The sequence below is a fragment of the Solanum stenotomum genome, chromosome 9 (genome assembly GCF_019186545.1).
Source record: "Solanum stenotomum isolate F172 chromosome 9, ASM1918654v1, whole genome shotgun sequence".
NCBI classification, from domain to species: domain Eukaryota; kingdom Viridiplantae; phylum Streptophyta; class Magnoliopsida; order Solanales; family Solanaceae; genus Solanum; species Solanum stenotomum.
The window spans coordinates 5242769-5257511 of NC_064290.1; the positions used below are offsets into that span (position 1 = coordinate 5242769).

The window sequence follows — 14743 nt, forward strand, 5'->3', positions numbered from 1 at the left end:
ATGATTCTCATTCTTGAAAAATCTTAATCAAGTTGCTACCTACATAGTGAATTCTTCTGTAATTCCATATTTTTCTTGTTATATTTCATTTAGATTTAATTCTTCTGTGGTTACTTGCATATCAACTAGATGCAATTGTTTATTGCAAATGTGGATTTGTAACATGGAGAAGTTTATTCCATGTTTGGTTGGAATAAAATCGCAAGATAACTTACTCCGAGATTAGTTATCCCGGGATTATAGTGTTATTTTATCCCATATTGAGGGTGGAATAACAATCCGGAGATAACTTGTTCCCCAACCAACCGATCAGAGCTTTGGTGAGACAAGTCCCTTCCCTCAATATTCCAAATGAGATCTCATGAGTACATAAGCAAATGAAAAGCCTTAAATATTCCCAAGTATTACACATAATAATTCTAATTCCAGGTCATTTTTGACCAACACTTGAATTTAGTTTACAATTTCATCACTTATTGGATAAATTAAAACAAATTCTGTAGGAGGAACCCATAGTATTTAGTACAAGAAAATCTGCAAACTGTACACACAACTGTCATCACTGCTATCTACCTGTAATTCAACTATGCAAGGTGCTGATTATAAGACTACAATTCACAACTTGAAATTTACAACTTGCTTTCCATCCAATATCTCAAAGAAAATGTAATGAAATACAAGAGAAAACAAGAATGTTATCATCTTGAATAAAAACTAGAATGACCATAATGTACATCACAAGAATTGCACACGGCAATCTGGTGTTTCTGCGTTAAAATTTTCATAAAACCTACTTAAGATTTCTCAAGAATGCTCTGATCCACTTCGATACCAACCTGAGGAAAAATACAAAAGCTCAGTCACAACATATTTTTCGTTCTGGATCCAAGGGAAGAAGGAACCTTTCTATCTATAGAGGGAGAATAATCACAACAATATGCATTTTATAGCCTATTTGGCCAAGCTTCTAGATAGCCAAAAATGCTCATTTTAGAGAATTGAGGCGTTTGGCCAAAGGGAAAAGAAATACTTCTGAATAGTAGCAGAAGTTGTTTTCAAGAAGCGCAAAAAAAGTTGCTTTTCTCCGGAAGCACTTTTGGGACCTTCGTCAAGCATAAATTGTTACTCTAATATTGTAAAAGTGATTTCAAATTGACTAGCTAAATACAAATTGCTACTCTACCCAAAAGTACTTTTTCTGAGAAAATATACTTTTAAAAATAAGCAAATTTTGGAAGCTTGCTAAACAGGCTATTAGTCAGACAACTTGTTTAACTTTTCAATAACTCATGGACACACTGAACTTCCGCATAACTTATGTACGGCACAAGTGTCCTTTTTTATCTTTCTTATGATCGGACCAGCTTACATACATCTACTATTCCATTGGGTATCTGCTCTTACCAACACAGATATCGGGTAGCTCTGTCCACCAAGGCTTGGTAGATGGAAGAAATCACCTAGTATCTTTTGTCTCTACTGGGATTTAAACCCTACGTAGTGTTTAAAACACATTCATGAACAGCCATTTACCTCATTTGACAGGTTGGTGATGTCAGTTGCTCTATATTAACAGGAATTCAAAAAAAAAAAACATCTGTTCAGGCTGGAGGAAGAGGACGTCGGCATGTTGGGCACTCCATCTTTATGTCCATCCATCTTTGCAAACAACCCGAATGAAAGAAATGATCACAGGGCGTCACCTGAACATCAGTTGGCACATTATAACCATATGGATTTTTCTTTCCATTAGTAAAATCAAATCATATTTGATAGGAATTCCACATTATAGCGAGAAAAGAGTAATACAAGCTGCATTACCATGCAATTATTTGAACGTTGAGTGAGATCAATAGCAGTCATGCAAATGACACAGTCAGTAGCATGATTTCCTTTTTGGTCAAATCTTCTGTAATAACTATATTTTTCAGGTAAAATCTGCAACACATCATCAAAACTTACATAAGATAGGTCACTACAAAACTAATAGATGATTAAATGGTTCTTTATAAAGAGTATTTTTTTGTCTAGTATACTAAAATCCGAAAAGATAGGTCAAGGAAAACTTAATATGTGCAGTTGATTTCTCACTTCTAATAACATAATCTATATCATCGAAAATCAAAAGAGTAGAATAAAACCTGTCGTGGAATGAACCACCGAGATCCAAGATAGTGCTGCAAAAGAAGAACTAATGCCTGCACTGCCATGAAAATTCCCACACAGATGCACCAACTTTTGTCGGGCTCTATGCGCATAAAATTGTGAGGACAACCAAAGACATATAGTGGAATTGCTAGCCGAGTAACAGTCATTCCCAAAATGTAATGAGGATGCAACGGTTTTCTCGTGTCACGAATAACGTTAGTTACAATTTGAGGTATCCAAAAAGAGTGTAAAAGGAAAAGGAGTGGCCCCAGAAACCTATGGAATTCATACATGATTAAAATTCCACCTAAAAGGATCCCATCTGCAAAACAATGTTGGAAAACAAAGAGATATGAGCAGCTTGTCCATGACAATGATACTAATGTCTGACATGGACCAAGTTTGTCACGAGACAGAGGGAGAGAAAAGAACTAATGAAATTGCTTTTGTGTTTCCTTACAAAATTTGCATGACTATATTCTCTTGAATTACTTCATAGTTCTTTGGCTCACTATGTCTAATGATGTTAGAATGACATAAAGAGAACGTCATAAAATCTCTTTTATACTTGGGCCCTTGACACCCATCTGAACCAAACCAAGCACTATGTAGTATGTTGAACACGAAAATATTAATTTGTTGCTAAATTTTGCAATCTAAATACTGATTTTTATCTTAAAACCGTTATGTCAGATCAGAAATTACAAATTTTCTGAAGCCCAGTTGAGCACTGAATGAATTATTGAAAAATCAGAGGTTACATCCTCCTATGCTAGGTACAGAAATGGAATAGAATCAGGATGTGTTAATACATTAACTTATATCAAAGCAGGTGCGATTAGGTCAAAGAAAACTTTTACTGGAAAAACTCAAATGCATTATTTACTCTTCAACATCTAATTTCCCCTTTCCCTTTACTTGAACCATGGGTCTATCGGATTACACTAGGTATGTTGTTGCATCTAATATGCCCTTTCACTAGAGCAATACCCTGCAGCCAGACACGTTCAAGGTACAGATACATATAGCTGATGAGTCAGTTTAATTCTATGCACATGTTCACATTTCAGCAAGGGATACTTACAGAAGCGGCTGTACAGAACTGACAGTTCACGTCTCATTGCTTGCCAGCCCTCTCCACTAGTCATAGGTCTATTTGCCTTCCATATAGCGAGAAGATATCTCATCTCAAATATTGAGAAGACAACAAACTTGAAAAATGCAGCGGTTGCAAAAGCATTGAACAGCGATTCTGTAAAGAATGAGGGGGGAGGAGATTTTATTAACAGAGCGCAGAGCCGCTAGAAACAACAAAAATAGAATATTTTATAGAGAGTCTGTTTTAGGGAAAATATACAAACTTCTAAGAGTTGGTTACGGGAAGGCAACGCATGACATAGAAATGACTTGATAAAAAGTTACTAACCAATACCATGTTTATCCCTAGAGGGCTACCTCATTGTTACCACTATACAACTTTTAGATAATAAAACCAGCTAAATGTGCTGGCTACAATGACTTAGATAATAGCTACCATCAAACTTACCAACAAGTATGCCTGCAGTCAGATGTAGAAGACAAAGATAAGCATCAATTATTCCCTGTTGCCCGATCATCAAAATTGAAACTTTGGCAGCTCCCTGTAAAAAAATTATCAGACATCATTCATTTGATTTGACACATTGCAACAGCAAGATAGTAACATGGGAAGACTTATGTCATTGAATGTAACAGAAAGTCGTATTCTTACTGATTGGGTATTGCTATGTTCCATTTGCCGAATGAGAAGGAGCACTTGAAGAAAAGAAACCTAGGTTTCAAGAAGTTAAGGAATCCACAGAAATGCAGTTCATAGAAGAAAATAACATCAATGAATAACAACTCTTGGAGGATACAAAAGTGACCATCAACGTGTAGTTAACTGCTTTGTTGTAGTAAACCTCTATATTGATAGAAGTGGCATTCAATAGCATGGGGGAGAAACAGTCTCCATCATCATCCACTGAAGGGCTCTCCATCAATCCTTCTAGATGATAATGATCTTGATCTCCATCTGGAAAAAGACAAGTAAATTAAGATAAATCACTTGTTTTCCAAGTATTTCCTCAAACTAAAGGATAAGTTTGAATTTCTATTGATACATGCTACTCATAAAATCTCCCACGGGTTTGGACCAACTGCATTTTGGCTCATGTACAGCTGTATACTAATTAAAGATCATGGGTAGAAAGCACAATGCATCAATATCTATTGTTTTGCATTATTAGGGCATACACGATGCTCCAAGGAAATGCAACAAAGGCAAAGTTAGAGCTTCTGAAAGGATATGATAGGAAGTTCTCAACTAACATCAATATGGAAGTTAAAACTACGTTAAAAACTAATAATATCCAATGTAAACATGAACCAGAGACAAACAGAATTAGAGGAAGTTAATAAGCAGTTATCATCAAATGATAGAAAGGAGCAGCATGAATGCAGAATCCAGAGTTTAGTTCAAAATGGTTTTACATAAAATAAGGGAGAAAACCGGGCAAAGAGATGAACAAGGTAAAGAAGAAAAATCAAGTACCATTAGTGGAAGATGACACTCGAGAAATTTGTGCTGCAATTTCAACATTACAATGTTTCTCCATCTCATAAATAGGCGCTGCAGGAACAAAGATACAAAGTTTAAGCCATGATTTAAAAAGCTAAATTGGATCAAGGTTGAGTAATCATTATTACAGTGTTTCCGTTTCCAAATCTTATCTCGTGGCGACTCTTGGAAGACCTGAGATGAGAAAGTTCCAAGCTGTGCAGGAAAGGTAAGATAAAGAAAGATATTATCATTTGATAAAAATTGACATTCAATATTTGATTAGAATTCTTTGAATAGAATGTAAATCAAAATTTGTTATCATAACTTATTACCTAGAATACAGATAATTCCTGAGCTAAAAAAAAATCTCCTTTTTTAATTGAAGTCTATTTAACTAAATGGCTCAGTCTCTTAGCTGCCATTATGAAACATAAAAAAGATGAAGAGCTTCCTGATTTTCTGTCCATTTTGATCACAAAGAAACTAAATGTGATTACATGGGCATTGAAGTAGAAGTTGACCATTTGCAGACAATGAGCTAGTCAAGATATATTGTCAACTTTAGTCAGACTCAGTCCCTTTTAAGGTTCTTTTTCTTAAGAAGGATGTCAGACCCTTTTAAGTTGGGAAATAAAATTTATCAAGGAACAAATTGGAAGGGGGAGTGTGGTGTGTGAGCGATACAAGAAGTTGCCTCCAATATTTCTTGTTTTTTAATATGGAACAAGGAGTTCCCTCTATTAATCACCACTAGAAGGAAAATTCCATAAAAATGAGTGATAGTTTCTTTTCTTTTTTTGTATAAAAACATGAGCAACAAATTTGCTTTATTATGTGTGCATTGTCTCAATATTGTATACAAGAGAAATCATGTCATTCATGGATAAAAACTTTCAATTTGTCAGTGACAGTGACAGAGCATTATCAAATTCAAATATAAAGGGAAATACATAACAGCAATGGAGAAATTTAAAGTAATCATGCTCAGTGCTAGCAAAACCCACAAGTACAGATGTCATAAATTGTCACGTCAAAGGCAAATAAAACATGGTCATGATTAATACCAAATGATAAGGATTTGATAACAGATAATCATCTTCCTGGCCAAAGTCACCCTCTTTGCTGCTGAAAAAGAAGCATAAATGTCAGTTGATGAAGCATTCCAAATACTAATACCATCTACAGGCTTGTAATGCGCGAGACTGAAGCAATAGTTTAAATTTACAAAAGTCGTAGACCAAGAGCTTTTGGATGGATTTTTAGATCAGAGCCTAAGCATGACTAATCTCTTACTACCCAACTCGATGCCAGCTTGAACTAAAACGGAGAGAGAGAGATAGATAAATAGAGAGAAAAAGAGAGATAGATAAATAGAGAGAGAGAGAGAGAGAGAAAGAGAGATAGATAAATAGAGAGATAGATAGATAGAGAGAGAGAGAGAGAGGTGGGGTGGGTACTTGATAATTAGACTAAGCTTCTTAATGGATGAGCAGGCTTGCCTTTCGATTCACATTACACAATGGAGGTTTGTGTGTCACGTTAAAAAAGACCAAGGACACATGAACCACAAGTCTCTGCTCTCAATTTGATTATTTCAGTTAATAAGTCAGATGCCAAATTGAGCTCCTTCTGTTTGAAAGAGTCTCAACAATAAGAATTAATCCTAGGGAAATAAAGATGTTTTTTATATAGTTTGTTTTGTTATCTTACATTGTTTCTCAATGCAATACCTGACACCTGAGTTACAGTTCGGTTGCTACAAAAGCAAACAATAGTACCAAAAGTTAAAATTTCCTCAGCATTTGTATGCAGGGAATTTATGGAAAAAGTTGGAGGGCCATTATGGAAAAAGTGACTAGAAACATTTCCAAAAGAAAGTATTTTTATAACAGTGGTGTCCGGACCAACATGCATGTGACTCACTGCTATATTATATTCCGGCATTAACTACCAATACTAGTACCGGATGACTCTATCCACCAAGACTTGAGCAATAGAGAAGAAGTCACTCAATTTTTCCCTCTCTGAGATTCAAACCTTAGTCTACAGAATGATCAATTTAATCAATCCAATCAACTAACTATGCCCAAACCCATAACATTAAGGTATAGTCTTAAAACAAATAGTTAGAAGGAAATTATTTTCCTTTTCCTTTTCCTTTACAACTATTTTCCTAAGAAATACACTATCTACTATCTTTCTCAACAACACTACACAAAGCTAACCTGAGGTCATAATCCTTCACCATATCTTTTATGCCTATTCATAACCTGATATAACCAAAATCAACACTTAAATACCCAAGTCCTAAGCCTCTACGTCTTATGTGTGATATTACTGTCATGAACTTCATAAAGACAATTTTCAGATTGCAATCTCTCAATAAGAAAGTGAATATAGCTTTGAATTATAAAATATTGGTTGAGAGTACTTCTAATTTATAAAGCTCTTTATTTTCGTTCTACTATTAACGGACCTTTCTACATCAATTACTACCATAAAGCAAGATAGGTGGTTAGACGTATATACGCAAAGAATTTCCTTTCAGCCAAGTGACAAAATTAGTACCTGTGAGCTACCATCCAAAGTTGTCTGAATGGCCATACATATACACCTTCTACTCTGATTTGAGCACCCCCACGTTCATTGTCAAAAATATCATGGAAAATTATTACTCCCTGTTGTTGGCAACATTAAATTATATGAAGATAATGTAATTGAAATAAGTGATGTCATCATAGAAAGTATATTCAACTGAGGAAGATAAAGTGCTCCACTCAACATTACTACTAATTGTAGCCGGCAAAAGAAAATTTTGAATTCACAAGAATTATAACACAGCTTTTGAAAAGCTCATCAAAGGAGCATAATACATCGCAAAAGCCTAGCAATAGGGCATAAGCACATTAGACTTTTGCCTATCAGGTTCAGATTTTCGAGCTTAAAATGGCAATTGCTACGGTAACCACATAGCTGTCAGGAATACCATCATACACCACAATGATTAAAGACTATCAATCACAGCAATAAATGGAAGATACTCTGCTCGTGATTCTAGTAGGCATGTTAAATAAAAATTTGTTCTAGCTGAAATATTATACAAAACCAAAGTACAAGCTTTGGATTTGGGTAGATGACATAGGCTCTAGAATAATCATGATATAAGCAATCTTCTTAAGGGAGTTTTTAGTCATCTCTAAAACCAAGACTAACATGGAATAGAGACTTCAAAGTCACAGGCTTACATCAACAATAACAGTTTATGACTCCCCATTCTTTGTCAGATGAGAAAACAAGTAACACAATCAATCATGGCATGCAATTTGTTGTGCAAGACTTCCTTTTTCTGAGATTAAAAAAAAAAAGACAAATGAAGGTGTTGTATTTCATCCAATTTCAGTAAAGTAACTTCTTTCCTTTTTGGTGGTAACTTATATTCCAGTAATCATCATCTGGTAGAAACTACAGAGATACAACATCTTTTTTATTCTTCATTTCTTTTGATACGGAGAGACACGTAAGTTCGTGAAAAAAAAGTCCCCGAGTAAACACAAATTTGTATAAAGAGTGATAATTATGATGACAGAACTACCTGAACATAGTGTACACCAGTTATTTTTGTAGGAGTACTAATCAATTCCAGGACATAGTTTCCATTGGATTTCTTGAAATCAGGAAAAAGGGAAGAGCTATTCTTTGAATCTAGGAACCTCCAAGACCCTGCAGCTCAAATTTCAGAGGAAAATATTATTAGATTCAAGACAGTAGTAGCAAGGAAAGTTTATTTATTTAAGGAAGTATGATATTTCTTCGTTTGCTTTGAGATGTGTTCTGCTCAATCAATAGCATCAGTTTTATCTTCTTAGACCAGTGTATTTAACAAAACAGATTAGGTACTATCATTATCTTCACGAGAAATTAGTCATCAGATAAGTAAAAGAAGAACATAAAGAATATGTCCCAAAACTCAAATGCAACTTAAGCACCAGAAAGCAAGTTAGCTTACTGACCTCTGAAGGTTCCTGTTATATTCCAAGCAGAAAATGGCCCAAATTCATTCTCATCCTTCCTTGCAGAAAGCCACTGCTACCAAAAACATGAAGAATGTGATCAGCGATTAGGCAGGAAAAACAAGCAGGCATACTATAATCAGAGTCACTTTTTCTTTTCTCTTTTATTTTGATGACTGTGAGATAGCGTCTGTAGTCTAGACTCTGTGTGGGGTGGGGGGGGGGGATACTGAGATGGTTTGGACTTTAGTGGGTGAAGTCACCGCAAAAGAAGTAATGTTTAGTTGGACCCATAGAAGAAGAAAGAGAAGACACGGGGCACGGGATGTTGCTCCACTAGCACTAATATTGACCCAAAAAAGATCCATTCTTTCAGCTTCAAAATTCGATGGACGATTGGTCCTCCCCTCTACCCTTCTCCATCTAAAAAACAGATTTCTTTCAATTAAGATTTCAAACTCGTGCATGCACCTGTACACATCCCGTGTTGTACTATCTTTACCATTGAACAGAAATCCTTGGAGCAGTAAGGCCATAGACAGTTAAGTAATAATGTCATGACCCTCATGCTAAGTTGCATGGACTCTTCACTTTTGATGTTGCACCCGTGTCAGATTCTCCACAAGTACACTAATTCTGAAGAATCTGACACTCACCTGTTGACATTTTTGAAGAGTTCGAGCAACATAGCCCTCATGTTAGCCATGCACGAGTAGAATACCCTCCAGGCTTCAATATGCTTAATTTGCAAATGAGCTCAAAAAATATTACACTGAAATAGGATTTTTCACATTGATCCTATCTCATAAAGGCAGCTAAATATAGCCAGACTGAAATGTCAATTGGCATTTCTGCGCTCACTCTTACATCCATCTTACGTAAAGGAGTCAAACTAACTTCACAGCTCCTTGAAAAAATAAATCAGGTCATTCCGTCCTTCAGTGAGATGGCTCAAAACTTTTTCTTTTCTTCTATCTAGCAGGGACAGGGTTGGGGGAGAAGAAGAGGGAATTGACGCTGAATAATCTCCATAACAAATCATTCCTTATGGATCTTCACCAATTATTAGACAAGTTCCTATAGAGGCAAGTTATGTCCTTGCAAAATATATACTAAGAGCAAATGTTTCAACATTTAGCTAGCATATTGTTGTCTCCTTTAAGCTCATTATAGTCTTATCATTGATATCATGTCAATTTCTTGGATCCAACAAAGGTTGGACAAACTTGGCTTTCTTGGAGGACATACAATTTCAAGGCAAACATCTCCCAGAATAGGATTTACGAAAGCTTGGAAGGTGAAAACTAAATTGTATACATTTTCTTAAAGTTTTGATAAGCGAATCACAACAGTGTTAGAAAGATCTCCAACAAGTGATTCTTGCTATAAAGAGACCATTTATTCTTATGATGGAGGTGTGGGCCACTTTGCTTATACATTAACTATTTCATTGGGTTCTTCCTACCTCCCAAAGACACAATTACTGAATAACCTTTCCACCAAGGCTTAAAATCTGCTAGGTAATTGTACTTCAAAAAGAGAGCCTTTGGCACTAATTCATAGTATTTTGGGCTGGAAAAGCACTACGGCTTCAAAATAAATCCCATACTTGTGAATTTCTTAAGACTAATACCTAAGGGATAAGGCTTATATTAGGAAGACTCAAATGGTCCAAGTTCTCAAGATTGACTTCCTCTCACAAGCCAAGTTTTGGAACACCTTGGCTGCATCCAGACATGTTATATCCTTAGGTACATACCTCCTATATGTGATGTGCGCTAAAGAAATGAATAATGTTATATTTTTTGAAAAACAACAACCATTAGATGCAAGCATTGGTTCTATTATAAGATAGTTCTCAACTAAACAAAAATAACTATCAGACAGTGTAGATCTTTTGCTATCTTTCACGAGTCATTGAAGCTTAAAGAAGTCAAACCTCCTACTGCTATGTGGTTTCAAGAATGTTTGAGTCCCCATTCCTATTCCTAATAAGAGTCCAACTTTCCATTTGTAGATCAAGGATTTCTTGGAATGTATGCCACCCTCTAAGGCAAAACTCTGATACAAACTCAGACTTACCAGGGAAAAATGAGTAAAAATAGCTCCAAATGATCATTCTACAGATAGATAACCATGATGATATTATTTATATCACTTCAAATACACTGAAATGACCTTCTATTAAGATGACAAGATGTAGCAGTACCATGTCTTTCCTTTTTTTATTTTTTCTATCATTTTCTTTCTCTATCTTTGCTGCAGAAGTGCCATGATGCCTGCTGAGCTTGGATCAAAGTCGATCAACTCTAAATATACTTAACTTTAATTAATCACCTCAATAAATGGAAACTTTGAACTTGAACCACCTCATATCAGTTTCATCCCAGGTATATGGTGACCATTCTGATATAAAGCACTCACAAATAAGCACTACATGTAGGTAAAACCTCACCAAAGTCTCTTATTCTCTCTTTCCTATCAATCAAGTCTCGGAAACCCTTTTGAGTTTGAGCTGAGCTAGGCTCTAAACATGTGATGAAATCACATTTATGACAAATCCACTTCTATCACCAAAAAAGTTAGAACTTTTTCTCAAATTCAATTGAAATTTCCAGATTGCAAAAGTCAAATGCATCAAACACCACAAGAATGCTCTCATTTCAGGCAACACACAGGAAGCTAAAATGCAGTCCAAACACAACTTCAAGTTCCAAAAATCACAACTTCAAAAACTCAAAACAATTGAGACCAGAATTACCATCAATACAAAACATACACCAAATTGAAGCAATCCTAACTGGGAAACAACAACACATATAAAAAACAATTGCAAGTTACTAACCTCATCGCCCCACGAACGATACTTTTCTCTAAGAGGTCTGAGTCCCTTTACTTGGCAAAACCCTCCAAAGAAAAACCATAAATAAAACAGAATTCTAAGCCAAACCCCAGAATTCTTTCTTAAAAAGATCAAATTTTTAGCCACACCCATTTTAAGATCAACTCCAATTCTTCTCCTTCAAGCAATTTAAGATCAACCCAGATGAAAAAATTAAGTCCATTACAGTTTAAAAGGAGATACTTAAGATATGCAAACAAATGGGGTTGCTTCAAGTGAAGTCAAAAAAACAAAAACAAAAAATCTTAGAACTAACAACCCAACAACAAGCACCAAAACACCAGCAAATTTTTGAGAAAATGAGAGCTCAACGGCTAATCTTACAACCTAAATATATAATTTGTTTTTTTGGTTCCAACAAAAAGGGCCTTCACTGGTCAATTCTGGACAAGAAAATAGAAATCCCACTAGTACCGTTTTTGTCTTAATTTTATTTATTTAGCAAAACATATATTATTGGTACATAATTAATTAGAATAATTAGGTTCTGTAAACAACTAGAATTCACATATAATATTGATTAGTGATGAAGAAGTGGGGTGAATGTTTTCCTAATTTGGTAAGGTGCGGATTGATTGGTTCGATTTTATATATATGTGTGTGTTAAATTGATATTAAATGAATTAAGATATATGTTATTAATTTTTAATCTTTAATATTTCACTTTTTGATTTAATTGATAAAGAAGTATTTTTTTACTTTTTTGTTACTTCATACATAAAGATATACAAAAATTATAAGTAAAAGCATATTTAAATATGTTATTGTTAAAATAATTTATTTTTTTCTCAGGTTAAAAATACAAATATTGTAGTAAATATTTTAAGAATGATTGTATTAAGAAATATAGTCAAGTGGTTAAATTGAGAATCATGAGGACTCAAACTTAATTATTCTTTACTTATATTGGTGGAAGTTGATACATATTTGATAAAAAAAAAAGTGTAATAATTTATTTATTTATTAGGAAAATGAATGTCATAGATGTTACTTTTTAAGTTCCAAAATTACTTTCCAACTTTTGAGTAAAAGTAGACAGTAATACCATATTTTATTTCGAAGAAAGTAATAAAAATGTTTTTAAACTTGGTGAATATTATTAGTTTTGTTTCTAAACTATTGACAGTCTTAAAAATACATTTTTACTTGAGTGACTAAATTTAAATATGTTCTTAGTGACATAGCAAATGATCTCAAACTTTTGTAGGAGCACGAGACTCTTAATAAAAAGTCGTAAGAAATGTAGAAAACACCCCTAAATTTGGTGAAAATCTAAGGGTGTATTTCACTTATACTAGAAGATCGATGATGTATTTAAGTTCAATCAGTAAAATAAAAAAGTATTTTCAAAATTATCAATAATTCAAAGATAAAATTAATAATTCACATTAAATTGAAAAGTATTTTCAATACTTTTATATTTTATTTTTGAGGTTAATCAAATATTATCCAAAATCTCTGATTGATGTAGTTGGTGTAAATATAAATATGAGATGTAATGTAAGTGAAATTATTTGCATTTGAGAATAGATTAAGTTGACTTGGATGAGTTCATTGATGATTGTTGTGATTGAGCTGTCATGAAAGGAATCTTATTGAATTTGTCTCCAATATCACTTTTTGTACTTGTTGACAGCTTTGCCTAATAAATATTTTTTCCATCCCGATTTATATTACCGTCTCAAATCTTAAGTTATACTCCCTCCATTTCATAAAGAATGACCTGGTTTGACTTGGCACAAGTTTAAGTAAATAAAGAAGATTTTTGAATTTTGTGGTCCTAAATTAAAGTTATGTCAAATGTACAAAATTGTCCTTAATCTTGTGGTCTTAAACATGTCACGTGGAAAATAAAAAGTAAAATATTACCAAAAAAGGAAAGAGATCATTCTTTTTTAAAGTGACTAAAAAGGAAAGGAGATTATTCTTTGTGAAACGGAGAGAATATGAATTAATTTTACTTTACATGAAGTTTAAAAAAGAAAAAAAATATTTTTGAAGCTCCCGCTCTAAAATAAGTCATAAATGTTTATGTAGTAAAAATAAGTGTATTTTAAAGTTAAATTGTTAATAAGCCCCTCAAGACAATCAAGTATTTTTAATTTTTAAAAATTTTCTATTTTCTTTAAGGGGTCATTTGATAAGGTTTAAAAGATTATTGACAGATATAGATTATAGTGTATTAATAATCTATTTTTTTTAAAAAATATTCTTCATATATACGATGACAATGATGTAAAAAGAAATTGATGGACAATTGTATATTTAACCATACTAATACGTATATTAAAACTTATTGCATTACTAATATCACGTTATACATAGCATAATACCAAATAAAGGAAAACATTAGAAAGGTTTAATAGATAATTAAATTGGCACTTTTTATTTTAATATCCAATGATGAGTTTTAATCTTAGTTATCAATATATTTTATATGAAAGTTTGATTCTTTTTAAAACAAAATTGTTTTGCTGCGTAAAATTCTTCCATTATTTTAATGAAGGATATTTTACACATAAATCTTTAAGAAATTACATATAATGCATTAATTTTATATGATTACACGTTGTATTAATATAATCAGTACAAAAATTTATGATAAACTTTATAATAGTCATAAAAGGAATTTACGCAGTAATTACTATATTAGAATACTAGAAAAATTGGTAAGTTCCTTGACATCTAATCATTGATAAAAATTTAAATTATTATTTTCTTCTGCGAAAGTTTAAAAGATTAAATTAATGATTTTAAAAAATAATATAACAAGTAACTCATTCACTATTTGTAATTAATTATTTTCAATGATTATTAAAAAATGTATAAGTCACGTACATGTTTGTATTATTATTAGTTATTACATTATTTTATATTCACTTAATTTTAAATCATTTTTCTATTATACTTTAACACAAATTTAAAAATGTAAAGAATATTTTGAACTTTTTTAATTCGAAAAAAATATATGCAAAATGTACTAACATGTCATTTAATCTTATAATAATATTTAACATTTCATGTGCAAAAAATTTAAATAATAAATTGTTAATATGAAAAAAAAATAATTTATTAATAAAACATAAAAATAATAAAGGACAA

The 14743-nt window shown here is 32.9% G+C and overlaps 2 protein-coding genes across 4 annotated transcripts in view; one reads left to right on the forward strand and one right to left on the reverse strand.

Annotated features, from left to right (window-relative positions):
• Positions 1-14743, forward strand: part of LOC125878027 (tetraspanin-19) — a 367072-nt gene that overhangs the window by 45809 nt on the left and 306520 nt on the right. The gene's annotated exons all lie outside the window — the stretch shown is intronic.
• LOC125878007 (transmembrane E3 ubiquitin-protein ligase FLY2-like) lies at positions 422-12043 on the reverse strand. 3 transcript variants are annotated; one of them, XM_049559305.1, is made up of 15 exons: positions 11585-12043; positions 8740-8812; positions 8322-8449; positions 7298-7407; positions 5794-5854; positions 4876-4942; positions 4721-4798; positions 4044-4201; positions 3899-3958; positions 3695-3788; positions 3233-3400; positions 2142-2470; positions 1822-1938; positions 1534-1703; positions 422-836 (listed from the first exon to the last, which is right to left on the reverse strand). In XM_049559305.1, exons 1-14 carry the CDS (start codon positions 11732-11734, stop codon positions 1602-1604), a joined length of 1695 nt encoding a protein of 564 aa, XP_049415262.1. In that variant the 5' UTR covers positions 11735-12043; the 3' UTR covers positions 422-836; positions 1534-1601. The 3 variants fall into 3 exon arrangements, with proteins under 3 accessions (XP_049415262.1, XP_049415263.1, XP_049415261.1); XM_049559306.1 differs by having other exon boundaries at positions 5794-5851; positions 8740-8815; XM_049559304.1 differs by having other exon boundaries at positions 8740-8815.